Source organism: Cervus elaphus, chromosome 1 (genome assembly GCF_910594005.1).
Source record: "Cervus elaphus chromosome 1, mCerEla1.1, whole genome shotgun sequence".
NCBI lineage: Eukaryota > Metazoa > Chordata > Mammalia > Artiodactyla > Cervidae > Cervus > Cervus elaphus.
In genome coordinates, this window is record NC_057815.1 from 98,336,757 (window position 1) to 98,362,877 (window position 26,121).

The 26,121-nt window shown below is 45.2% G+C and overlaps 1 protein-coding gene and 1 long non-coding RNA gene across 2 annotated transcripts; one reads left to right on the forward strand and one right to left on the reverse strand.

The window, feature by feature from the left end:
- On the forward strand, positions 1–25,733 carry MS4A14 (membrane spanning 4-domains A14). The gene is made up of 7 exons (XM_043914592.1): positions 1–65; positions 1,438–1,592; positions 4,027–4,155; positions 6,892–6,942; positions 9,917–10,066; positions 12,950–13,048; positions 23,297–25,733. The coding sequence occupies exons 2-7, from the start codon at positions 1,455–1,457 to the stop codon at positions 25,313–25,315; spliced, it is 2,586 nt and encodes an 861-aa protein (XP_043770527.1). The 5' UTR covers positions 1–65; positions 1,438–1,454; the 3' UTR covers positions 25,316–25,733.
- LOC122701584 lies at positions 7,532–26,121 on the reverse strand. The gene is made up of 3 exons (XR_006343098.1): positions 25,900–26,121; positions 8,531–8,669; positions 7,532–7,952 (listed from the first exon to the last, which is right to left on the reverse strand). It is a non-coding gene; the product is annotated as an uncharacterized LOC122701584 (long non-coding RNA).

Below are 26,121 nucleotides of genomic sequence, written 5' to 3' on the forward strand. Positions count from 1 at the left end.
CGCCTATTCATCGCAACAGAGAAAAGACGGCTCGGCAGTGAAGACCCAGCACAGCCAAAAATAAAGTAAGTAAATGAATAAACATTTCTTAAAAGTTAAAAAAAAAAAAAAGCCTTCCCTGGTGTCTCGGATGGTAAAGAATCCGCCTGCAATGCGGAAACCTGGGTTCGATCCCTGGGTTGGGAAAATCCCCTGGTGGAGGGCATGGCAACCCACCTCAGTAGTCTTGCCAGGAGAATCTCCATGGACAGAGGAGCTTGGAGGGCTACAGTCCACGGGGGTCACAAAGAGCTGGACACGGCTGAGCAACTAAGCGTAACACTAGATTCAGACGCCCTTTCTCCCCCACAACCCACCTGCTCTTCACTACAATGGTGATAGTACCAACACTTACAAGAATGTGCTATGCAGATTATCTCATTTAATTCTCACAACAGCCCTATGCTGGGCTTCCCCGGTGGCTCAGATGGTAAAGAATCCACCTGCAATACAGGAGACCTGGTTTAGATCCCTGGGTTGGGAAGATCCCCTGGAGAAGGGAATGGCTACCCACTCCAGTATTCTGGCCTGGAGAATTCCACGGACAGAGGAGCCTGAAAGGCTACAGACCATGGGGTTGCAAAGAGTCGGACATGACTGAGAGACTTTCACACACACGTGCATGCACACACACACACACACAAACATGGAAAGCAAAATTCCATATGGAATTTTATATTGTTTTAATTGTATTTGCATAGCTTAAACCAGGAAGACTCTGACTTGACTTCATCTTACCTGTCTTTTTGAAAGCTAAAATTACACTCTATGAAAGTGGCAACTACATCTGGTCCAATACCTTTATGTACTGATTTTTATGCTAGAAAGAAAGATGGCTAAACAGTAGTGAGACAATTAGTCAACTACAAGTGGGAAACTCCTTCTGAAAGAGGGCGGCAGCATGGTTGCCGCAGATTTTGGAGACAGACAGGCAGAGTCTGTGTCCTTTCCCGTCCCTTGGTATGTGCCCTTGAACCATTTAACCTCTCTGTCCCCCATTTTCAGTATGGTAGAAATGTTAAAAGAATCAATGTGAATACATGTCAAAACAAAACACCTTCCACAGTGCCAGGAACATCGTGGATATTTCATCGTTTAGTTCCTTCCTAGCTCATGAACATAGGCACTGGGACTTGTTGGTACACCACCTATTTATTTTGTGTTGACCCTCTGTTTACAAAGTGGACAAGAAAGCAAGTCTTCCAGATTAACTGGATCCTTCACCAGGAAGACAGAAGAAGATGCTCTAGAATTCTAGGACTCTGTGACTCAATGACTGTGATTCTGTGGTTCTAGTGCTGAGTAATCGCTAAGGGCTCATTGCCGAGGACTCCTTGTGTGACTGATGGCAGACCATGATTTTGGCTGCAATGTTTATTCACCCACTTTTTTTCATAGAGTTTTGCCATTGAATCATGGAATCATCATCTGAGGTCAAAAGATCAACCCACGTCATCAATGTACAAGCAAATGAAACTGTATTGACTGCACTTCCCTATGGACCTCATAGTTCTCTGCTGGAATTCCTGAAGGGAGAGCCAAAAGTCTTGGGGGTAAGTCCTCTCCCACTCATGGGTCTTCCTGGAAAGGAGACCACAAGTTATTTCTCCAAGTATGTTTGCAGAGATGCTTTTTCAGAGAAGACATTGATCCCCCCAGTTTTCCCTCATCTGTCATCTAAAATGCATCCTTCTTTTTATACTCTTTTTAAAAAGAGATATTCTGTGTATTTGTTCATTTTCGTTGCCATTTGGCTGCCTTGGGTCTTAGTTTTGGCAGGCGGGTCTCTGTTGTGGCGCATGGACTCTTTAGTCATGGCTCGTGGGCTCGGTAGTTGTGGCCTGTGGGCTTCGTTGCTCCTTGGCATGTGGGATCTCCACTCCCTGACCAGGGACTGGACCTGCGTCCCCTGCATTGCAAGGCAGATTCTTAGCCACTGAACTACCAGGGCAGTCCCTGCAGCCTTCTAAGTCACGAGCGTGTACATATAATTGGATATTCAGTAGAGGAGCCAACACATAGCCTACAAGACCATTTCCCTACCTCTCACAAAGTATTTATTTATTTTTAACTGAGAGATAATTGCTTTACAATATTGTGTCAGCCTCTGCCATACATCCTGCAATGCAGAAGACCTGGGTTTGATCCCTGGGTTGGGAAGATCCCCCTGGAGAAGGGAAAGGCTCCCCACTCCAGTGTTCTGGCCTGGAGAATTCCATGGGGCGTGTATAGTCTATGGGGTTGGAAAGAGTCGGACACGACTGCACGACTTTCACTTTCACTGCCGTACATCAACACAAATCAGCCGTATGTGCACATATGTCCCCTCCCTCCTGAAGCCCCCTCCCACCTCCTAACCCCTCCCACTCCTCTAGGTTGTCGAAAACCGTCCCTATGTTTTGATCAACAAGGGAAATAAAGTTCTGTTTAGAAACATGCAGGGTTTGCTCATGTCTCAGAAATGCTTCTGAGGGCTTATTTAACTCTGAGAAATAGAACGTTCAACTGTCACAAATAAAACCACTAATGCCGAGGAAATCCCTGGCCTGTTTCAGGAGGACCCAGTGATCATCTTTGAATCCCAGCAAGGGGGATGGAGGAAACTCGTGCCACTTGTCTAAATGTCTCATTAAAGAAGCGACCTTGGGCTGTGGGAGCACCTCTCTTGGAGCTAAAAGCCTTTAGAGGTGAAGTTAAACATCGCCTTTGTGTTGTTACAGGCACTGGGAGCTCTTTGAAAACCACCCTCAAAGCTCATAGGGAACTGCAGTATTGACACGCACATACACAATCTGTCATAAATAGACTGGAGTAAATCTGTGTGCACAGCCTCCATCCTCAGTACAAGAATCCGAACACTACGGGGACAGTTGTGACCCAGGCCACAGAGGTGTGGCCTGGGGGAACCCAGACGCCAGAAGGGAAGCGGAGACACTCGGCGCTGAGGAAAGCCCCGGGGCCCCCAGGACCACCTCGCTCCCCTCTCCCTAACCCTAACGGGCTGAGGCCCATGGGGTCACTCTCGGCTCTGGACAGGCCTTTGCATCAAGAGGTGGGACATAACCTCACCCCAACCTCTCTGCTCCAGCTCAGGGAACTTCATAAACTTTCAGAGCGCTGGACTGAGGCTGTAATTCTCAAATCAGAAAGAAAAGAAAGTGAAAGTGAAGTCGCTCAGTCGTGTCCCACTGTTTGCGGCCCCATGGACTATATAGCCCATCAGGCTCCTCCGTCCATGGGATTTTCCAGGCAAGAGTATGGATTGGTTGCCATATTTCTCAAAGGCTGTATTTAATGTGGAAAATGTGTGTGTGTGTTGGGGTGAGGATGGTAACAGGAGGCTGGTTCTACAGAAGGGGAGAGAGTGTCAGGGTGAGTAGTTTGGAATCGGCGTCCCCGAGAAGCTTGCCGTCTAGGGCAGGGGTCCGTAGCAGCCCATGGTCTGCGAGGGACGGCCGGCAGAGCAGGCGGTGAGGCCCGGGCGGGCGGGCGAGGCTTCACCTGTGTTTCCAGCAGCCCCCGCTGCTCGGCATCACCTGTCAGATCAGAGTGCGAAGGCGGCTGTGGACCGCGCCTGTGAGGGACTGAGGTTTCGCGCCTCCTTGGAGAAGCATCCCCAAACCGTCCTCCCCAGCCCTCCCGTCTGTGGAAGAGCTGTCTTCCACGAAAGGGTCCCTGGTGCCGAAAAGGCGGGGGGCCGCAGGTCCAGAGGGAGAGCCAGACGCATGCTCAAACCTGTGAGATGCAAGACGGCCTGATAACCCCAGAGACGGTCAACAGGAAGGGTGAGCATGAAGGATTCGGACACGGACACCGGTGAGCCAGGGCAGGGAGGCCGCTGGGCCTCCTGAAAACCTGAGTGGTCGGTAAACAGGAGGCGAAGGCACGCAGGCAGGGGGCGACGTTCTAGGGACGGTGCCTACGCGCCTGGGAGGCTCCAGAGAGCCCGGGCCGCGCGGCCTCACCGGCCCATTCTTCTCTTCACAGGCTGCCCAGGTCCTGCTTGCCCTGATCACTGCCGGCATCGGAGCTATATTTGCGTTCAATTACTTCAACTTCGCCCAAAGGTTCCCCCTGGTTTTCTTGACAGGATATCCATTTTGGGGAGCATTTATTGTGAGTATTGTTAGGAGCTTTGGAGCAATTACCATAAAGACTGGTTTGAATTTACTCCGGTCCTGAGATAATGAATCCCATGCAGGTGGTCCCCAAGGAGGCCACCCCTTGATAGGGGTGATAGACCCTTGATAGACCACCCCAAGATAGTGAATCCCCTCCATGGCAAGAGAACTGATTCCATTCTGGTCACTGCAATACCACCATCCTCATGGCGATAACCGCTCCTAGGTGTGCAATGTTGAAAAGTTTCCCGGCCCTCGTGTGTATAGTAAGTCATTTGCTCCTTACTGCCGATCCGGGAGGTTAGATGGGTATATATCCTACTTTTCCCTTTGTAAATAAGAAAATGGAATTTGGGAGTAGGTAGTAAATTTAAACCTATCTGGCTAGCACTCACAATCACAGCCTCTCAAAGCTTAAGGAGAATTTTAATACATTATTATGGTTCAACTGCTTCATTATGCCTGGAGATAGTTTTATGAATGTCATTCATCCAACCAATAAAAGAATCATATATATAATTCCTAGTGCAGAGCTACATCTGTTCAATCCCCACAGCCTTGGTTCCTAATCTTATGCCATCATATTTAAGGGTAGACTCATTAGAGCTTCCGCCATCAAAACCTACAGTCCCAAGAGGGCAAGAATGCTGTCTGTTATCGTTGTTGTTACATTCTCAGACCTCAGAATCATGCTTGCTGCATAGCAGGCGTGAATGAATGAATCGCTCAGTGCACAGATGGATGAAATAATGAAGAAATGAGACAACTGTCTCTATTAAAACCCTGTTCTCTTTTGATAAGCATAAATATTCCACACCTTTTCTGAGACACCTACTAGTACTGCTAGTTTTCGTTTCCCAAATGCCAATAACATAAGACGGAACGTGATTTTCAAAGTGCACATACAGAAAACCAGACGGACCGACTCCTCACTCCCCCGTCACGAGAGGACATTCCCGTAGGATACTGTGTGATCGGCATGCGCGAATGACAGTGAGGGTCAGGCACATTACTTTTTAAAGCTCCACTCTTCACGGAAAAGATATTTACTGAGTACCCGTACATCTGCAGGAGGGCCCTAGGCGCTCAGGGCACAGGTAGACTAGGCCCTCTTTGAGAGAAGTGATGAACTGCTCTTAGAAATAGACAGGGTTCGGCATCTAATAGGCAGGTTATAAATGAAAAAGTGAAAGTAACTCCACAGGTATGTTATTACGCTTGTGCTACGCACACGGAGGAGTTCCAGGTATCAGGTGAAGATTTAATGGAAAACTCACCTGTGCTGGGAGGCCAGGGAAGTGCTTTGCACACGGGTGTTCACTGCGTAAAGTAGAAAGAAAGCTCACTCTCGGCAACAGTGAAGCATGAGCTGAGGCCTTGATGTGGGGAAGAGCAGCAGGAAGAAGACAATGAGTCTGTTGCAGTGGCATAAAATGAGGCCAAAAATGTAGACTGGAACCAGGTCGTGCCAACCCTTGTGGCCGTAAACAGAATGTGGAGCTTTAATGCTAGAGCAAGGTTAGTAAGATCTGAAGACTTGTTATCTCTAAAATATTATGTCCCCTGAGTGGGTAATGAGCCCAAGGATGCTAACAGCAGATCTGGGAGAATCAGCGGGGCGGGGGGGGAGGCTGCAAGATTCCAGGAATGGAGAGGTGGTACCTTGAACTCTCTAGAGGGCACCAGCAAAGATGAAGGTGGACAGCTTCGAGAATGACCTGGAAGTAGAACGAGCCTGATGGTGACCCAAGGTGGGAGGTGAAGCTGAAGGAGGTGTCAGAGGTAACATTCTGATCCTACATGTCTTCTCAAGGTCCTTGACTCCAAGGCCCAATATCCCCAAAGTGGAAAACCAATTCCCATCACAGAGGTTCTCATTATTGGAACATTAAAAAAAATATGGACCCCCACCTTGGGGGATAGGGGTCTCATTTTTCCTGTGTGGTACTAAGCTCTCTGGGCTTCCCGGGAGCTCAGTGGTTAAGAATCCACCTGCAATGCGGAAGCTGTTGTTCAGCCGCCCTGTCGTGTCCGACTCTTTGTGACCCTGTGGACTGCAGCATGCCAGGCCTCCCTGTCCTTCACTATCTCAGGCAGTTTTCCCAAGTTCAAATCCATTGCATCGGTGATGCCATCCAGCCATCTCATCCTCTGATGCCCTCTTCTCCAAGAGATGTGTGTCCAATCCCTGGGTTGGGAAGAGCCCCTGGAGAAGGAAATGCAACCCACCCAATATTCTGGCCTGGAGAGTCCCATGGAGAGAGGAGCCTGGCAGGCTACAGTCCATGGGGTCGCAAAGAGTCGGACACGACTGAGTGACTAAACAACAGCTAGGCTCTTTGTTTCATATAAATGAGTGGGTCAGATAACACTAGATTCCAGGCCCTGTACTTACTCCGAGCAGACAGAGTTGCCTTCACTATTCCAGGCCCAGCGCCCAAGACTGTGTTTCTTTTGGAGCCCAGCGGGGTGGTACCTTTTGGGCCCTAAAGCAGCGCCTGCCTCACCCACCTGACGCTGGCAAAGAGCCCTTGTTGATGCCGAGCACGGCCAGCACAGGATTTCCTCTTAAGTCAGCGCCCACTGTCCTTCCCTGGTGGGAGAGACCAGATACGGAAGGTCTGGGAGGGTCACAGACGTGTCAGTTATGGTGTACTCTCCAAGGGAAGTCATGCTGTAGGGCAGTCAAACACACCATCACCTGTTAACCTCTCTCTTTTCTCCCTAACAGTTTACTGTTACAGGGTACCTCACAGGCGCCAACAGTAATGACAAGTGCATGGTAAGTCACTTTGTCACTTCTGTGCGGTTTAAAACTGTCTACTTCTTTTAGGCCATCTTTGGGTGGAAAGCCTTGGGTAACAAAGGACCTTCCAGGAAAATCTTTGCCCATCAAATGTGCAGCTCAGGTCACTGCTATTTGGCAGTCAGCATGAGCCCCGCGGCCTTCCACCGGGTGCCATTGCCTCGGTCAAATCAACCAAAGGAGTTGCTTATGAAAGACCATTTTTACATCCCTCTAACTGAACAGTGCTTAACTGGGAGTAAGTTTGTGCCTCCCCCAGCTCTGCCCCCAGAGGTATTAGACAAAGCCTGAAGACACTATTGTTTTTTCCTGGCTGCCAAGCGCAGCATGCAGGATCTTAGTTCCTGACCAGGGATGGAACCCACGCCCCCTGCAGTGGAAGCCCGGAGGCTTAGCCACTGGACCACCGGGGAAGCCCCACGCTGAAGACATTTTTGATTGTCACAACCGGGGGCTGGTGGGGTGAGGAGTACTGTTGTTATCTAGTGGGTAGAGACCAGGGATGTTTCTAAACATTTTAAAATATGAGCGATAGTAAAAGAAAACAAAAAACTGTATCCAAATATTTATTGTGTCAAGGTGTATAAACCCTACTGTAACCCACGTCAACCCCAGGATCCCAGTTATCACCCCCCTCCCCAACAACGGGCTCCCCAGGTGGTGCAGGGGATGCGGGTTAGAGCGCTGGGTCAGGAAGATCCCCTGGAGGAGGAAATGGCAACCCGCTCCAGTATTCTTGCCTGGAGAATCCCATGGACAGAGGAGCCTCGCAGGCAGTCCATGGGGTCACAGAAGAGTCAGACATAACTGAGTGACTGAGCGCGGGCGCGTACACACACACACACACACACACACACACACACACACCCCAGCAACGGCAGAGTCTTCTCTTTGGGGTCTGCCCAAGGTCTGCAGGGAAGAGTCTGGCGCTGATGCCGGGTTACTCCAGGGCTGAATCCAGGCCACCATTCATTGCTGTGTCAAATCTGAAGGGTTATTTTGAAGATTTAATAAAATACCACATATAAGACAAAATGATAGTTAAATGTTTACATGCCCTTCTAAGCAGTCTGATTTTTTTAAGGCCCTGGAGAAGTAGGCGTTCTCTCAAAGCCATTTTGACTCTTTCTTTATGGTCTTCTGCCAATATCCTCCAGAGATAGCAACAAACCACAGGGGAGTTCTAGCGGGGACGAAGGCCTCCGTCTCCCTCTGCCCGTGGAAATACACACGGACGATGCAGAGGAAGCCTCAGCTGTCTTTCTTCTCTGCACTGGCTTCCTTTTGGAGCTGAGGAATATACCAAGGATAAGGCAGACCTACCCACGGCTCACGGAGATGGAGGCAGACCATTACATCACGGGGATAGCAGTGCTAACCTTGGCAGTGTGGGATCTGGCTCCATCAGAGCTCTTTCTCCGAATTCGAAATCATGTGATCCCTGAATCCTGCTCATCTGTGACGTGGGGACTAACGGGGGTTTGCCTACATCGTGAAACTGTCACGAGGATGAGAGGAGACCAAGGCTGTGTACCCTCTCTGTAAACTGTAAAGCAGAATACACCTGAGGGGTTGTTGCGTCAGAGATGTTAGTCCATGAAACGTCCTCTGGGAGCCAAAACAGAGCCTTGAAGGGACCACAAGGCTGAGGACTGAATGAGATGGTGTATCCATGCGCCCCTAGGTATTTTCTGCCAGAATCCCTGTTGGCAGAAAAAGATCTGTGTTTGGGGCAAACATTAAAATCATAGGTATACTTCCAAGTTATGGCACAGAGTCACAAGTCCTCCTGGATAGGACAGGGTGTGTAAATGTATAAGTGTATCACTGCACTTCCCACCCCAACAGACGTAACACAATCAAGTATAGTAATCATCCACGGAAATGAGATATGAGACTTTTCTTTGTTTTTCTTTTAAAAGAGGAATATCCATGCTGGGGTTGGTAATGAATGACACCTGTCTTCCTTCAAAGGAACTCAAGAGTTATATAACTAAACAAAACGAAATAAAAAAAAAAAGGAAGTAAAGGGAATAGGAAATTGGTGGGGCTATCTGAACTTTTAATAGCTTGCAGGTTCAAAAAGTGAGAGCAAAAGGAAGGAAACCATTAAATCTCAGTCCACATTCATTGCCATCTGCAAATACGTTATTGATTTGGTTGCTTATGGTTTGACTCCTCTAGGGGGTGATGTAAGCCACAGGAAGGCAGGACCTCATCTTTTGTGTTTCCCTTTGTGTCTCCAGGGCTTAATGCAGCACCTGACATGCAGCTGACCCACATGAAATATTTATTAAAAAAACAAGCAGATATGCCCTAAAGTTAGGTGACACCTCTCTCACTTGTAAAAGCAGAAATGGAAATTACAAGAGATTTGTTGATGTGTATAGGGTCCTAGTTTGCTAGGACTGAAAAATCAGTTCTAATTACAAGGCCAATATTCTCTCTAACACACAATTTTGCTTGTAGATTATGAAAGATGACACATTAGGATAGAAAGAACGTTTTCTTTAGCATTAACCACAGAGCACCCCAGGGGCTTCCTAGATGGCACAGTGGTGAAGAATCCGCCTGCCACTGCAGGAGACACAGAGATGCAGGTTCAATCCCTGGGTCGGGAAGATGCCCTGGAGTAGGAAATAGCAACCCATTCCAGGAACCTTGCCTGGAGAATCCCATGGACAGAGGAGTCTGGTGGGCTACAGTCCACGGGGCTGCAAAGAGTAGGACCCAGCCGAATATGCACACAACTGCAGCTCGCCCCTGCTAACCGGATGGCTTCCTTAGCTCCCAGGCTTATTCTAAAACTTGGTCTGGCTTATGACTTTGATGAATTCAGGATAGTGATGGAGCAATTCCTCCCTGAGGGGTATCTGGAAAAATAAAAGCACAAAGACATTCCTGCAAAGTGTTTATTTACTTTGTTGTTATTTTTTGAACTATTTTCCAGGGACAAGGTGCCATGAGCCTGAATCTCATCAGTTCCATGGTCGCGGTGGCTGGAATCTTTCTCACCATCATCAGCTACAGATACCAACACAGATACTGCCAGGGGCCTTCCCTTGAAGGAATATGTGTGATAAGTAGAGTCCTTTACAATGTAAGCGGCCTCATTCTGGGCAACGAACCTGTATCGTCTTGTGTGGACAATGTTCATGATGCATTGACCCATTACTTTTGACTCCTCTAGTCGAGGTTGCCTCAGCATTTGAGCTCACTGTTGAGAAGAGCCAGTGTGACTGAACCGCCATGGAGTCTGGATTTGACTCGGGGTTTTGTCACTTGTATCTACTTCCTTGGGGGCTCAGACAGGAAAGCGTCTGCCTACAATGCGGGAGACCTGGGTTCGATCCCTGGGTCGGGAAGATCCCCTGGAGAAGGAAATGGCAACCCACTCCAGTACTCTTGCCTGGAAAATCCCATGGACGGAGGAGCCTGGGGCAGGCTACTGTCCATGGGGTCGCAAAGAGTCGGACACGACTGAGCGACTTCACTTTTCTTTCTTTCTTTCCTTTGTCACTTAAAAGCTTGCAACCCTAGCGTAGTATTTTGTCTTCTCCGAGCCTCCATTTTCCTCATTTGAAAAATGAAGACATTAAGACTGCCCACCTCACTGGTGTGCTGTGACAATTACTTACACTGGAGCGTGACGAGGCACGGTGTAAGGGGCCAATAGGTTTTAGCTCTTCCTATTGGTATTGATGGGGGTTGGATTCAATTCTACCTTATCAGTCTTCTTAAGGAGTAGAATGATCTAAAAAGTTTGCTCAGTTAATGCTAAATATAGTTGGAGAAGGTGTCTAAGACATTTAATAAAGTGTTTTTTAATAATTTTAGAACATAAATCATTATATATAGAGTTTTACTCATTACAAGAGACAAACCATATCTTTACCAGAAAATATATGGGTTATTTTAAGTATTAATCTGATAAGTATTCAATGACATTATTTTTATGCATGTCAGCAATTCCAAAAGTCCTTTCTTTCTGCTCTCTAAGCAAATCCTGGGCTTTCATTCAATCCCAATAAATCGAATATTGAAGGCTTTTGTCCTTGAATGTTAATGAGATTTGACTTGGGTGGATAGAAGTGAAGTGGGATCATGGGAAATTATCTCCCTCAATAAAGAAGGAAAACAGCTATCAGTTACTGAATATGAGGTCTTGTTTAATCCTCATGATTACCCATTAAAGTGAGCCTAGTGTACTCTGATATGTTCTGAAACAAATTACAGAATTAGACTCATAAAAGGTTACTAAGGAAAGTCAGAAAACAATGTAAGAGACAAAATCCTAATTGGACCAAGAACGTGATGCTCCATTATTAGCCTTATCCCTTTTCCTAGTAGACAGGAGGCCACCACTGTACATTACGTTAGTATATACCAGGAAGAAATTGTCTTCTGAGGTTAAATCCCCAGATGAACAGAACTCTGTTCCTGCCCGGCACAGATGTGCATCAGAGCATTAGTTAGCTCCTGCATTCAGAATCCAGGAGACTCTGTTCCAAGACCTCCTATGTACATCACTTCACAATTCCTTGTTGAACACGACCCAAATGTCAAAAACAAACTAAAAATATCCAGGAACAGTGGGCTTTACACATCTCCTGGACTGACTTCTGCCCCAAACACCAATCCACTGTCTACACTGCAGCTAAAGTCGTCACTTAAAAATGCACAGCTGGACAGAATTACTCAATGGCTTCCTGTTAAACACAGAATTTAGACCCAAATCTTAAAAGATTTATAAGACTCTAACACATCTATCTGGCCTAACTTTCTAGCATTATTCCAGGCCGTCATCCTCGCTACATGCTCCCCCCGCCACCTTCTAGAATTCTTTAAGGGGTCTAGACCACTTTTTCTTTCTTCAAATGTTCCCCAGCCCAGCACCTATCTTTTCCCACCACCCGCTGAACTCCTCCTCATTCTGTAATCTCAAACCTCATGTCTTTAAGAGGGTGCTTCCTGATCACACCTCTGCCCATCCCAGGGCAGGTCTCCCATTATATCAATAGTAGTACCTAGCTCCCATGTTTTTTCATAGCACTTATCATAATTTAGTGAGGCAAATAATTGCCTAATTATTTGTCACTGTCTGCCTCCCTTACAATGACGGAAGTTCCACAAAGACCAAGGTCAGACCATCTTGTTCACCAGCTGAAGCTGGTAAATTCACAGTGAAAGTCAGTCATGTCCAACTCTTTGCAACCCCATGGACTATACAGTCCATGGAATTCTCCAAGCCAGAATACTGGAGTTGGTGGCCTTTCTGCTGCATATATTGTGGTTTTCTCAAAAAAGTAAATAAACAAATAAAAGGAGAATATTTAAACTTTTGGCTGTGTTGCAGGGAAATCAAAATTTAGACAGACTCTTGTCCAGGGTTAAGTGTAAAAGCAGACCCAACCGCAGCCATCTCTTCTTGTTTCCAAAGGCTAAACTTTTTGGACACCATGCTATTCCCTGCTACTTCTCCCTACTTTAAGGTAACTAAACATCACCTTAAAGCAGAGTGTGCAAAATGGCAATCTATAGGCTACGCCAAACACAAAGTATGTTCCATGTGGTTCACAGAAGTGAACAAATAACTGGAAAGTTTCACACTAACAGTGTGCATATACAACTGCCTTAGGGATGAGAAGACTGCGAGGCATCAAGGTCCCCACATTCCCACATGGCAACTATTGCCTGGACCTGAGTAACGGATACTAAGGGATATACCTCTCCTCTCCTTTCTCCCCTCCTGTTTCACCCATTTGAGATGGCTGTCCGGTGCCTCTACAGGCACTGGAGTTCACTATCCCTGCTTATCAGAAAGACACACACAGGATGAAAACCGTTCAATCACTGATGGCTCCAGACACATCTAAAACATGGGCTTTCCCATGCTTGGTCATACTGTGTAACTGGTCCTTGGTTTATATCTTTAAAATGACTTTCATTCCAAATGCCGTATATTTATCTCCATTATTTACAGGGAATTTTGTCGGTCTTACTGATCATTAGCATAGCAGAGCTCAGCATTGCTGTGACGATCGCCTCCTTTAGAAGCAACTGCTGGGCAAATTCAAACGAGGTGCGTTCAGTGATGTTTGTGAGTATGGATTCCTACTGGGACACGTCAAGGTGACCTCCAGCCTGTTAAGTGAGCAGAGCTGTAGTCTCCGGTGCTGAATTACAATTTCTAAGTTTAGGAAGATCAAGGAGGGACAGACTTAAAACTGACGGCTCACTCCGCACGTGGAGACACACCATGTTGCTTTTTACGCCTCTATCTGCCATCCATAGTCTCCCTGTTCAGACTTAACTCCGTACCTCCCTGTCGAAGAAAATGAAAAACAAGACTAATGGGGATTCATATTATTGTAACATGGGGAGCTGATACCTGGGCCATAAAGCTCTGTGAAACAACCCCCTCAACAGAGAGGAAGAAAGCTATTTAAGTGATACCAATAGTATTCATAATAATCACTATAGCTTACATTTATTGAATGTTCACTATGTTAGTTATTGTTACAATCACCTAACACAACTTAATCTTAATTAAATTATTAAAGAATCTTTATTTTACATATGAAATAAATTAATAATCTAATTGAGGTCTCCTCATATGTGATGAGGCACTTTTGCTGTTTAAAAGATTCTCTTTGTCTTTCAACAGATTAATTAAAAGTTGCCTTGGTGTGTGTCCCTTTGAATTTATCCTGCTTGAAGTTCATTGAGCTTCTTAGATTTGTAGATGAATATTTTTCACCAGATTTGGTAAATTTTCAGTCATTATTTCTCTGAATGTTATTTTTGCCTCTTTCCCCTTTTCTTCTGAGATCTCCGCGATACATGTGTTGGTCTGCTTGCTCATAGCTCACAGGTCCCATAGGCTCTGTTCACTTCTCTTAACCATTTCTTCTTTCTGTCCCTCAGACCCAATAATTTCAATTGTCCTATCTTCAAGTTCATTGATTATTTCTTCTGACTGCTCAGATCAACTTCTGAACCCCTCTGGTGTGCATTTTTATTAAGTTTCTCAGCTCTAGAAAGTATTTTGGTTCTGTTTTGTAATTTGTATCTTATCTATGTCTTCATTTTGTTCATATATCATTTTGCTATGTTTGCACATGATTTCCTTCAGCTCTTCTAGGGTCTTTAACAGAGTTGTTTTAAAGTGTTTGTCTAGTATATCTGAAGTCTGGACTTCCTCAGGTACAGTTTCTGCTCATTTGTTTTGTTGGCTCAGTCAGTAAGGAGTCCATCCACCTGCAATGCAGGAGACCCGGGTTTGATCCCTGGGTTGGGAAGATCCCCTGCAGAAGGAGCTGGCAGCCCACTCCGGTATTCTTGCCTGAGAATCCCATGGGCAGAGGAGCTTGGCAGGCTACAGTCCCCAGGGTTGCAAGTCAGACAAGACTTAGTGACTAAACAACCCCCACCCCTGAATAAACCGTATTTTTCTGTTTCTTTGTAGACCTTGAGGTTTATTTTGTCGAAAACCGGACACCTGAATCTTATAATGTATGAACCCTTGGAATCAGACCCTCCCTTTTCCTCTGGGTTTTCTCAGGGAGAGGGCTTGTTTGCTTTTATTGTTGTAGAGCATCTCTGTGCCAGAGAATAGCCTGAGGCTGAAAGCTTAAGAGCGTCTCAGGACTTTTCTCGGCATGTGTCTTTTCCTGGGTCTGTATGGTGGGCTTTAGCATTCTCACATATACATAATTGCTTCTGAACATCAAATCAAAACAAAAATAGTTGAAGATAGGGGTAACTTCCCGCAAAGCTGCCTCAGCCGATACGGACTGAAACAACAGCATCCAGCCTCTGCACTTGCACCTCAGTGATGAGAAGCACTGATCTACAATCAAAACACGGAAACCGGGTATTTGGGAGACAAGGGCCTGATTGCCCATCCTGACTCCAGCAGGTCACACCAGGAACATGGGTGGTCATCGCCCAGTTTCCCACCAGGGGCTGGGAGTGGGAGATGAGTGGTCGCTGCTGTTCTGAATGCTGAAACTGGCTGACGTAACTTGCCAGTTTAGCAGCCGAGAGGTCCTTTGGAAGCTGCAAGTGTTCAGACTCCAGAATTTCAAAATAGTTAGTTCAGTTTCTGCTAGTATGATTATTGCGTAGATGAATAGACAGATTCCAGGGGTTTCCTATTCTGCCTTCTTCCCTGTGATTTCTCTAGAGTAATTCTTAAAATCAAGTAGGGTACATCGTCTTTGTTCTTTTTCAAAATACTTTTTGGCTGTTCTAGGTGTTCAAGATTTCCATATATGTTTTAGAAACTATCAGTTCCTACAAAAATCTTCCTGGGATTTTGATTGGAGCTCTGTTGAACCTATAAATGATCTGGAGAAAATTGCTTACTCATAATATTCAGTCTTCTTATCAATGTCTATGATATGTTTACATTTTCTTATATCTCCTTCCATTTGTCTGAGCAATAGTTTGTAGTTTTCAGTGCATATTTTGTTAAATTCACCCCTAAGTATTTCATGTTTTTTCTTGCTATTGTACATGGCACTTAAAAATTTTACTTGCCAGATGTCCATTCCTAGAAAGAGAAATGGAGTTATTTTTATATATTGGTATGTTATGACCTTATAAAACTTATTAACTCTAGTAGCTTGTTTATTGATTTCCTAGACTTTTCTAGATAGACATCTATTTTTCCAGTAAAGACACTTTTATTTACAAATGTGTTCCTTATTTTCCTTGACTTACTGAACTGTGTAGAGCCTCCTGGACATTTTTTTTTTGAATGCTGAGCATACCCAACCTTTCCTTGTTTCCAATCTTAGGGTAAAACAATGTCACAGTTTATCCTTAAATATGATGTTACCCTATAGGGTATTCATGGACTAAATTTATCCTAGTTTGCAGAGAATCTTTTATTATAAATAAGTATAAATGTAAAGTTTCAACTCACATGTAACATTTTTATTATATTATCTGAGCCCAAATACCTGGTGCATTGCTCTTTTCTTGATACAAGTACAGAAGATTATAAAACTCTGTGGGACACTCTAGGAACAATATTAAAACAAGTTGCTCACACTGAGTAACTATCCAATTTAATTCTACCAACAGAGCTTTGTAATTGCACAGCAATATGCAAGCTGCAATAGAAGATGTAAATATATTATATAATATGTACCCTGATCTCAAGAAGAGGAAAAGGAAGTGAACTCTTAATATTTACTGTGCCCACCACTGTGCCCACCATGGTACCTAAAAACATTATTTCTTACAGTCTTCAGTTGCAACCACTCTGAAGTAAGGTATAACTGAAGTGGTTCTTACAAGGAAGCATAGGTTAGAGTGGTTAAATAGGAAAGCATGGGACCTGTAATTCTACTTCAGCGTATGAATCCAAGTTCACAAGTTAACAGCTCTTGACACCAGTTGGATCACTTAAAAGCTCTCTGAAACTAACTCTTTAAGTCATAAAACAAGGATAATAACCTCATACAGATGTCATAACAACTAGCTGACATGACTTTGGAGCCTTGCTTAGCACCTGGTAAACTTACTAAAATCATAGCACTTAAATAAAGTGAGATAAGCTATAACTCATGGCTCCAAACTGCTCTCTTAACAAATGAATGAATTATAATGAAATGGAGCTTTGGGAATAAGTAAAAATTCAAACATCTCCCTTAAAGTACCAGTTATCTTCACATAAACGCCCTCCAACAAGGATGACATATAGCTGTGGAAACAAATTAGAACAGTGGGGAATGCTAATGTGAGAATGTGGACAGTCACATTCTGAGCCTGTCATCCATCCACTGGGTCACCACAATTAGGTCATTTAATCACTTAGGGGTCCAGCTGCTTCATCATGTAAAACTGTAGTCTCTTCTGACTCTGTTCAGTTCAGTTCAGTCGCTCAGTCGTGTCTGACTCTTTGCAACCCCATGGACTGCAGCACACCAGGCCTCCCTGTCCATCACCAGCTCCCGGAGTCCACCCAAACCCATGTCCATTGAGTCGGTGATGCCATCCAGCCATCTCATCCTCTGTCGTCCCCTTCTCCTCCTGCTCCCAATCCCTCCCAGCATCAGGGTCTTTTCCAATGAGTCAGCTCTTCACATCAGGTGACCAAAGTACTGGAGTTTCAGCTTCAACATCAGTCCTCCCAATGAACATCCAGGACTGATCTCCTTCAGGATGGACTGGTTGGATCTCCTTGCAGTCCAAGGGACTCTCAAGAGTCTTCTCCAACACCACAGTTCAAAAGCATCAATTCTTCGGCACCTAGCTTTCTTCTCAGTCCAACTCTCACATCCATACATGACCACTGGAAAAACCATAGCCTTGACTAGATGGACCTTTGTTGGCAGAGTAATGTCTCTGCTTTTTAATATGCTATCCAGGTTGGTCATAACTTTACTTCCAAGGAGTAAGCGTCTTTTAATTTCATGGCTGCAATCACCATCTGCAGTGATTTTGGAGCCCAGAAAAATAAAGTCAGCCACTATTTCCAGTGTTTCCCCATCTATTTCCCATGAAGTGATGGGACCAGATGCCATGATCTTAGTTTTCTAAATGTTAAGCTTTAAGCCAACTTTTTCACTCTCCTCTTTCACTTTCATCAAGAGGCTTTTTAGTTCCTCTTCACTTTCTGCCATAAGGGTGGTGTCATCTGCCATAAGGGAGGTTATTGATATTTCTCCTGGCAATCTTGATTCCAGCTTGTGCTTCCTCCAGCCCAGCATTTCTCATGATGTACTCTGCATATAAGTTAAATAAGCAGGGTGACAACATACAGCCTTGACGTACTCCTTTTCCTATTTGGAACCAGTCTGTTGTTCTATGTCCAGTTATAACTGTTGCTTCCTGATCTGCATATAGGTTTCTCAAGAGGCAGGTCAGGTGGTCTGGTATTCCCATCTCTTTCAGAATTTTCCACAGTTTTTTTGTGATCCACACCGTCAAAGGCTTTGGCATAGTCAATAAAGCGGAAATAGGTGTTTTTCTGGAATTCTCTTGCTTTTTCGATGATCCAGCAGTTGTTGGCAGTTTGATCTCTGGTTCCTCTGCCTTTTCTAAAACCAGCTTGAACATCTGGAAGTTCACTAGACTTCTATTTAAAAAACAAACAAACAAACATACAAAGAAAACAGACTGGGTGACTCAAACAGCAGAATTTTATTTCTTGGAGGTCTGCAGGCTGGTAAGTCCAAGATCAAGGCTCCAGCAGGTTCAGAGTCCAGTAAGAGCCCATTCCCTGGTTTATGTCTTCTCACTGTGTCTTCATATGGCAGAAGGAGCCAGTGGGCCTCTGAAGTCTCTGTTATAAGGTCATTAACCCCATTCATGACGGCATGGTTCTCATGATATAATGTATCACCCAAAGGCCACACCTCCAAATATAATCACATTGGAGATTAATGAAAATTAATTAATTTCCATCCTTCAGTTCAGTTGCTCAGCTGTGTCTGACACTTTGTGACCCCATGGACTGCAGCACTCCAGGCTTCCCTGTCCATCACCAACTCCCAGAGCTTACTCAAACTCATAGTCAGTGATGCCATCCAGCCATCTCATCCTCTGTTGTCCCCTTCTCCTCCTACCTTCAACCTTCCCCAGCATCAGAGGCTTTTCAAATGAGTCAGTTCTTTGCATCAGGTGGCCAAAGTATTGGAGTTTCAGCTTCAACATCAGTATTTCCAATGAATATTCGGGACTGATTTCCTTTAGAATGGGCTGTTAGGATCTCCTTACAGTCCAAGGGACTCTCAAGAGTATTCTCCAACACCACAGTTCAAAAGCATCAATTCTTCGGTGCTCAGGTTTCTTGGTAGTTCAACTATCCATACATGACTACTGGAAAAGCCATAGCTTTGACTAGACGGACCTCTGTTGGCAAAGTACTGTCTCTGCTTTTTAATATGCTGTCTAGGTTGGTCATAACTTTTCTTCCAAAGAGCAAGCGTCTTTTAATTTCATCGCTGCAGTCACCATCTGCAGTGATTTTGGAGCCCAAGAAAATAAAGTCTCTCACTGTTTCCACTGTTTCCCCATCTGTCATTAATTTCTATCGTTGCCCCCTCCAAAATTCATGTCCTTCTCATATGAAAAATACATCCTTTCTATCCTAGTAGCCCCCAAAAGTTCTTTCTTGTTACCGCATCAACTTTAAAGTCTAAGTCCAAAGTCTCAGCTAAAACATCATCTAAATTAAATACAGGTGAGAGTTAAGATATGGCTTAACCTGAGGCAAATTCCCTCTAGCTGGGAACCTGTGAAACCAAACAGTTTATGAAACCAAGCTTCCAAAATACAGCAAAGGAATGGGCATGGGATACGCATTCCCATTCCTAAAGGGAGAAACGGGAAAGAAGGACAGATAGGTCTCAAGGAAATCTCAAACCTGACACTGCAAACAAAACGACTTAAACCTTAAGGCGAAAGAAAGGTCTTCCTAGGTGATGCTCTGTCTCCCAAGCTCACTGGGAGGACCTCAGCCCCACAGCTGAGCAGGAAGACCCCGTGGCCACTTCCCCCTGGGCGCTGTGGCTCGCTTGGGCTGGGGCCCCATGCCTGTGGCTGCCGGCTTGGGGTCCTGCGCCCGTGGCTCTGTGTTTTGAAACCGAGGGGGCGGTAGCCACGTCCCTGTGGGTCTGCTGGGCACAGTGCCTGCAGCAGCTCTCAGTCTTGGCCCCATCTCAAGGCACGAGGTGAGGGCCTCTCGACTCTGCCTGAACCTGCGAGTTGGTCCATCCTTTGGAAACGTTCGTCAGGGACCCTTGCGCTCAGGGTCTGTGGTGGGAGTAGCAGCCCTGGTGATCTCGGATGACTTTGGGGGTCATTCTTCCTTTGTCTTGGAGAATCGCTTCTGGCTACTGGTGAGAAAGCTGATCCACAGTACTTTGCTTATCAAATCAGTCGCTTAGTCTACTCTCTTGTTTTTGGCTGGCTGGCTGGGTCTTTGTTGCAGCTCATGGGCTTCTTTAGCTGCGGTGCGTGGGCTCTCTAGATGTGCCGTGTGGGCTTCAGAGCACACAGGCTCAGCTGCTCTGTGGCATGCAGGATCTTAGTTCCCTGACCGGGGATCAAACCTGTGTCCTCGGTATTGGAAAGTGGGTTCTTAACCACTGGACCACAAGGGAAGTCCCCACTTGATCTACCCTTAAATGTTCTCATTTTTTTGCAATACAGATGGACTGAGAATTTTCCAAACCACAGAGTTCCACTTCCTTTTGGCTTAACAATTCCATCTTTAAATCATTTTTCTCTTCTCACATTTTACTATAAGTCATGAGTAGAAGCCAAGCCTCACCTCCAACACTTCACCTAGAAGTTCAGTTCAGTTCAGTCGCTCAGTCGTGTCCGACTCTTTGCGGCCCCATGAACCGCAGCACGCCAGGCCTCCCTGTCCATCACCAACTTCCGGAGCTTACTCAAACTCATGCCCATCGAGTTGGTGATGCCATCCAGCCATCTCATCCTCTGTCGTCCCCTTCTCCTCCTGCTCCCAATCCCTCCCAGCATCAGGGTCTTTTCCAATGAGTCAACTCTTCGCATGAGGTGGCCAAAGTATTGGAGTTTCAGCTTCAGCATCAGTCCATCCAATGAACACCCAGGACTTGTCTCCTTTAGGATGGACTGGTTGGATCTCCTTGCAGTCCAATGGACTCTCAAGAGTCTTCTCCAACACCTCAGTTCAAAAGCATCAATTTTTTGGCACTCAGCTTTCTTCTCAGTCCAACTCTCACATCCATACATGACCACTGGAAAAACCATAGCCTTGACCAGACGGACCTTTGTTGGCAAAGTAATGTCTCTGCTTTTTAATATGCTATCTAGGTTGGCCATAACTTTCCTTCCAAGGAGTAAGCGTCTTTTAATTTCATGGTGCAGTCACCATCCACAGTGATTTTGGAGCCCCCCAAAATAAAGTCTGACACTGTTTCTACTGTCTCCCCATCTATTTCCCATGAGGTGATGGGACCAGATGCCATGATCTTAGTTTTCTGAATGTTGAGCTTTAAACCAACTTTTTCACTCTCCTCTTTCACTTTCATCAAGAGGCTTTTCAGTTCCTCTTCACTCTCTGCCATAAGGGTGGTATCATCTGCATATCTGAGGTTATTGATATTCCTCCCGGCAATCTTGATTCCAGCTTGTGCTTCCTCCAGCCCAGCGTTTCTCATGATGTACTCTGCATATAAGTTAAATAAGCAAGGTGACTATATACAGCCTTGACGTACTCCTTCTCCTATTTGGAACCAGTCTGTTGTTCCATGTCCAGTTCTAACTGTTAAACTTCATTGCTTGCAAGTTCTATCTTCCACAGAATACTAGAATGTAAACACAGTTCAGCCAAGTTCTTAGCCACATTATACTAAGATCACCACCTCCTGGTTTCCAATAACATTTTCCTCATTTCTGTCTGAGACCTCATCAGAATGACCTTTATCATCCATATTTCTACCCACACTTCATTCAGGATTACTAAGGTGTTCTCTGAGACTGAAGTTTGCTCCCCAGCTCTCCTTTTTTTCTTCCTGGGCTGTCACTGGAATTGCCCCTAATGGTTCATTCACAATAATATAAGCCTTTTCTAGCATGCCCCTCAAAGCTTTTCCCACTTCTACTCATTACCCGGTTCCAAATCTGCTTCTGCATCTTTGGGTATTGGTTACAGCAGCGATCCCACTTGTTCGTAACAGACTTTGTCCTAGTCCAGCTGGGATGCTGTGGTGAAGGTGTGTGTGCACACACGTGTGCTCCGCACTCGTTCCATGTCCGACTGCGATTCTATGGACTGCAGCCCACCAGGCTCCTCTGTCCATGGAACTTTCCAGGCAAGAATTCTGGACCAGGCTGCCATTCCCTCCTCCAGGGGCTCTTCCCAACCCAGGGATCAAACCTGATCTCGTGCGGCTCCTGATTGGGCAGGTGGATTCTTTACCACTGAGCCACTTGGGAAGCCCCGTACGAAAGGCTGGGTAGCTTAAATGACAAAAATGTATTTCTCACAGTTCTGGGAGCTGGGAAGACCAAGATCAGGGTGCTAGCAGATTCTGGGTCTAGTGAGGACCTGCTGCTTGGTTCACAGATGGCAGTCTTCTCATGGAAGAAAGGACAAATCACAGGGCTCTTGGGCGTCCCTTTTACAAGGGCACAAATCTCATTTATGAGGGCTTCACAGTCATGGTCTAACCACCTGCCACAGATTCTAACTTGCAACACCACACACTGGAAATGAGGTTTCAGTGTCCGGTTCTGAAAGGACGCATTTGGCCCACAGGACCTACGCACCGTCTAGCAACATCTCCCTGCTCACCCCCTGCCATCACACTTGCTACACCCCTGCCTTATGTTTTCGTATTCACTCTTCCCTCTCCCTGGACTTTGGTTCCGTTCCTTTCTTCCTTCATCTTACCTTTACACCCAAGGAATTTCTGTTCATCCATCAGGACACAGACCAAATATCTCTTCTTCAGTGAATTCTTTGCTGGCTCTCTCAGAATTAGGTCCTCTTCTACATTCTCATGAAGCACACAGTACCTAGTTCTATAATAGCATTTGACAAACTGTATTGTTATCCATTTATATCTTGACCTATCTATAATCCTGAGCACAGTTATAGGGAAAAACCCACTTTGACTATGTTTGATCTCAAGCATCCAGTTCATCTATAGTAGGTGATAAGTAAATCATTATAAACCTGAATACATGAATATTGAGTAGATAATTTAAAATATCTTAGAAAGTGAAAGTGTTAGTTGCTCAATCCCACTTCTTTGCGGCCTCATGTATTGTAGCCTGCCAGGCTCCTCTGTCCATGAGATTCTCCAGGCAAGAACACTCGAGTGGGTTGCCATGTCCTTCTCCAAGGGATCGAACCCTGGTCTCCTTCACCACAGGCAGATTCTTTACCATCTGAGCCAAATCCTAAGTATGGGAAGACTATTCCAGACAATCTCAATAAACTCTTCAACAGATGAGATAATAGAGGCTGAAGACTTGTCCATAAAAAAAAAAAAAACAGTGAGTTGGGACTTCCCTGGTGGTCCAGTGGTTAAGCTTTACTTCAGGAGGCATGAGTTCTATCCCTGGTCGGGGAACTAAGATCCCATACAGGCCGTGTGGCATGGCCAAAAAATAAATTAAAAAAAGGTAAATATAAATAAACAAAACTGATGAGTTGATGGTAAAAGCAGTCCTGGGTTTGTTTTCTGATTCCTCGTGTAGATTTTACTTCCTATCTACTATCTTAAGGCAGAGAGAAAAAATAATTTGGGACTACAAGAAGAAAATAATGTCAAAGATGATTCTGTTCTATTGTTTCCCTTGCCCTTTGGTTTTATAGATTGTGTTTTTCTTGCCTTCGGATGTTACTCAAGAGAGTGAACTATCTGTTCCTGATGAAAATGCTGTCATACAATTTGAGCTACAAGAAGAGTCTACAAGTGATGACTCAACGGCAAACATAAAACCTGTTTTCTTTGGAGGCTATTCATTCTTCAAGTTAAGAGTCACAAAAAATCAGTTTACCTTCCAACATGCAGGCAGGAGAGGCAGCAATAGTTTCAACACATCTTCTCTGTTTATGGCAGATGAACAACAGAAATACATCCCTCAAACTTTAAGCCTTTATGGGGAAGAAGTGGAGGTGAAACATTTGCCTCCTGTCCTAGAGAAAAAGCCCTCAGAAACCATGATGAATTCTGAACCACTGAATGATGAAGACCTACGAGCTGCTATCACACAATCCCCAGAAGAGAAAACTCCATTGTTGCAGGACCAAGCCTCCAAACCCCAACTTTCTCCATCTTATTCTGTAAAAAGTGTCCATGATTTACCACCCCAAGACTTGCCATCCCAAGCTTCGAGAGCTGAAACTTCGCCAGAACAAGACTTGCTATCTGAAGCGTCAACATCTCATGTCACAGAGTCCCATGGAACCACATCCCAAGACAAGCAATCCCAGGGCATACCACCACAAAACACACAGTCCCATGACATGCTATCTGACTACCTACCGTCCCCAGACATGCCTGCCCAAGACCTCCCTTTCCAAAGACAAGCCCTGCCATTACAAGCCATACCATTTGGAGCCACCTCGTTCCTGTCTGTGCGGTCCTCTGATATGCAACACCTAGATCAACGGTCTCTGGATTTTCAACTACAGAATGTCCAATCTCAAGAACAGAGAGCTGTGCATTTATTATATCAAGACATTAAATCGGAAGTCATGTTAATGACCGAAGAATGGAAACCTGAGGAGGGACTTCAGAGCAGGAGACCATCAAAGCAGCATTCCCAACTACAGCAAAGCAAAGGCTGTCCGTGTGCAAAACAGAAGCCCCTTGACATGGACACTCAAGACCAACCGTCTCCAAGGAGGAGCTCCCTAGACAAGCACATCAAAAGCTGGCTGTCTCCAAAAAAGCAATATCTAGATAAGGAAATTCAAGTTAGTCAAACCATACTGCAACTCCCAGATCAGCAAGCTGAGAACCTGCGAATCCAAGAGGAGAAACCCCCAAGACAGCTATACCAAGATATGCAAATCCAGGAATACCATGATTGGCAGTCTCCAGACAGGAAAGTCCAAACCTGGCAATCTTTAGGCCAACAATCCCAAGAATGGAGAACTCAAGACTGGAAAAGTAGAGAATGGGAAAAACGAGAACGCCAACTTGAAATGCAGCATTCCCAAAATTGGGACTTCCAGACCTGGCAAACCCAAGATCTACAAGTGAAAGAATCCCGAAAGCAGAGATCTCTATTCCAAGAAACCCAGACTCTGTATGCCACTATTCCATCTGATCCAGATGAACAATCCCAAGATGTTCTACAAGAGAGTCAGCACCAAGATAAAGACCAACAAGACCTTCAATCCACAGGAATACAAAAAGAAGTTATGGAAACAGATGCTGTGCAAACAATGGACATCAAATCAGAGGAGCTGAGTTGTGGAAAAAGCCAGACTCCAAGTGACGTGCAATCAGAAGATGCGAAGTCAGATTTTAACTGTTTCTCCTACCAAAGCTCAGTACAGGAACTTCAGTCCACAGGAAGTCAAAAACAAGATGTGGTAACAGATGCTGTGCAAACAAGGGACATCAAATCAGAGGATATGAGTTGCAGAATAAGCCAAAGCCCAACTGACCTGCAATCAGAAGACATAAAACCAGATTCTAACTGTTCTTCCTACCAAAGCTCAGTACAAGACACGTATCATGCCTATATGTCTGATAAAAATTCAGGACAAGATGTGAAACAAGACACATCAAGTTGCTCAGCTGTAAGCAAAGGAGACCCGCCTTTAGCATCTGCCTCCTGTGACTCAAAAGAAAGACAGCAATCTGAAGACTCGGGCTAATGTGCAGACTCTCCCACACACTGCACCACTCCTAGTTTTGGAACCAAATTAGGGAAAAACAATCTTCAACCTATGTTCTCAGGTGTGGTTACTACCTTATTTACTCACCAGAAAACAAAGGGCATGCAAAACACTCAAAGGATGTGTCCTTAATTATAATAAAATGACAACAAATATTAATACTATATCAGAACTTTCTGGGGGTGAAGAAATAATTCACATTTAAACTCTGTTATCAAGGTTAGTGTCTCGGTTTATGATCACTAATTCCTTTTACAGCTTAATATTTAACGGACTTGCTCTTCCATGGTGCTAACACGTTTTGCCTTCTCTTTGTGTATTATAGAAGCTCAGTAAGTCACCAGGAAGAAGTCTGCACGGCTCTCCAAGGGCTCAAGGACCGAAAGAGTTGGCAAGGAATAAAAATCAATCCCACCACGATTCTGTCTGGCTGTTTCCAATCGCCCAACTTACTCCCCCCTCCAATCTAAACATGTGTTGAGGATATGGACTTTGTTCAATTAACGAGATCGGATGTGGCAGTGAGTACAGAACGTGGTGAAGAGAGAGAGAATAAAACTTACCTAGAGACAGGGAAGTAGGAGGCCGGGAAGGGGAGAGATGCAGAAGTCACAGTAGAAATTATGACAGACTCATGAAGCGAGTGAAACTCTACTGCCCTTCATATGCCTCCGGTCACCGCTTCTAATTTCATAAACTCATGACATACAGCTTCACCCTCAGTGGGCAAAGGAAACTGTGGGACCACAAGCCATCAGTTACCCTCCCTCCTCCAAGCCTGATTA

What these genes read in the sequence shown, in the direction of transcription:
- MS4A14 (XM_043914592.1), top strand. Translation starts at nt 1,455, where the DNA reads ATGGAATCATCATCTGAGGTCAAAAGATCAACCCACGTCATCAATGTA. An exon ending in ACAGTAATGACAAGTGCATG is followed by an intron (nt 6,943 to 9,916) that starts GTAAGTCACTTT and finishes ACTATTTTCCAG; the next exon opens with GGACAAGGTGCCATGAGCCT. An exon ending in GCTGGGCAAATTCAAACGAG is followed by an intron (nt 13,049 to 23,296) that starts GTGCGTTCAGTG and finishes TTGGTTTTATAG; the next exon opens with ATTGTGTTTTTCTTGCCTTC.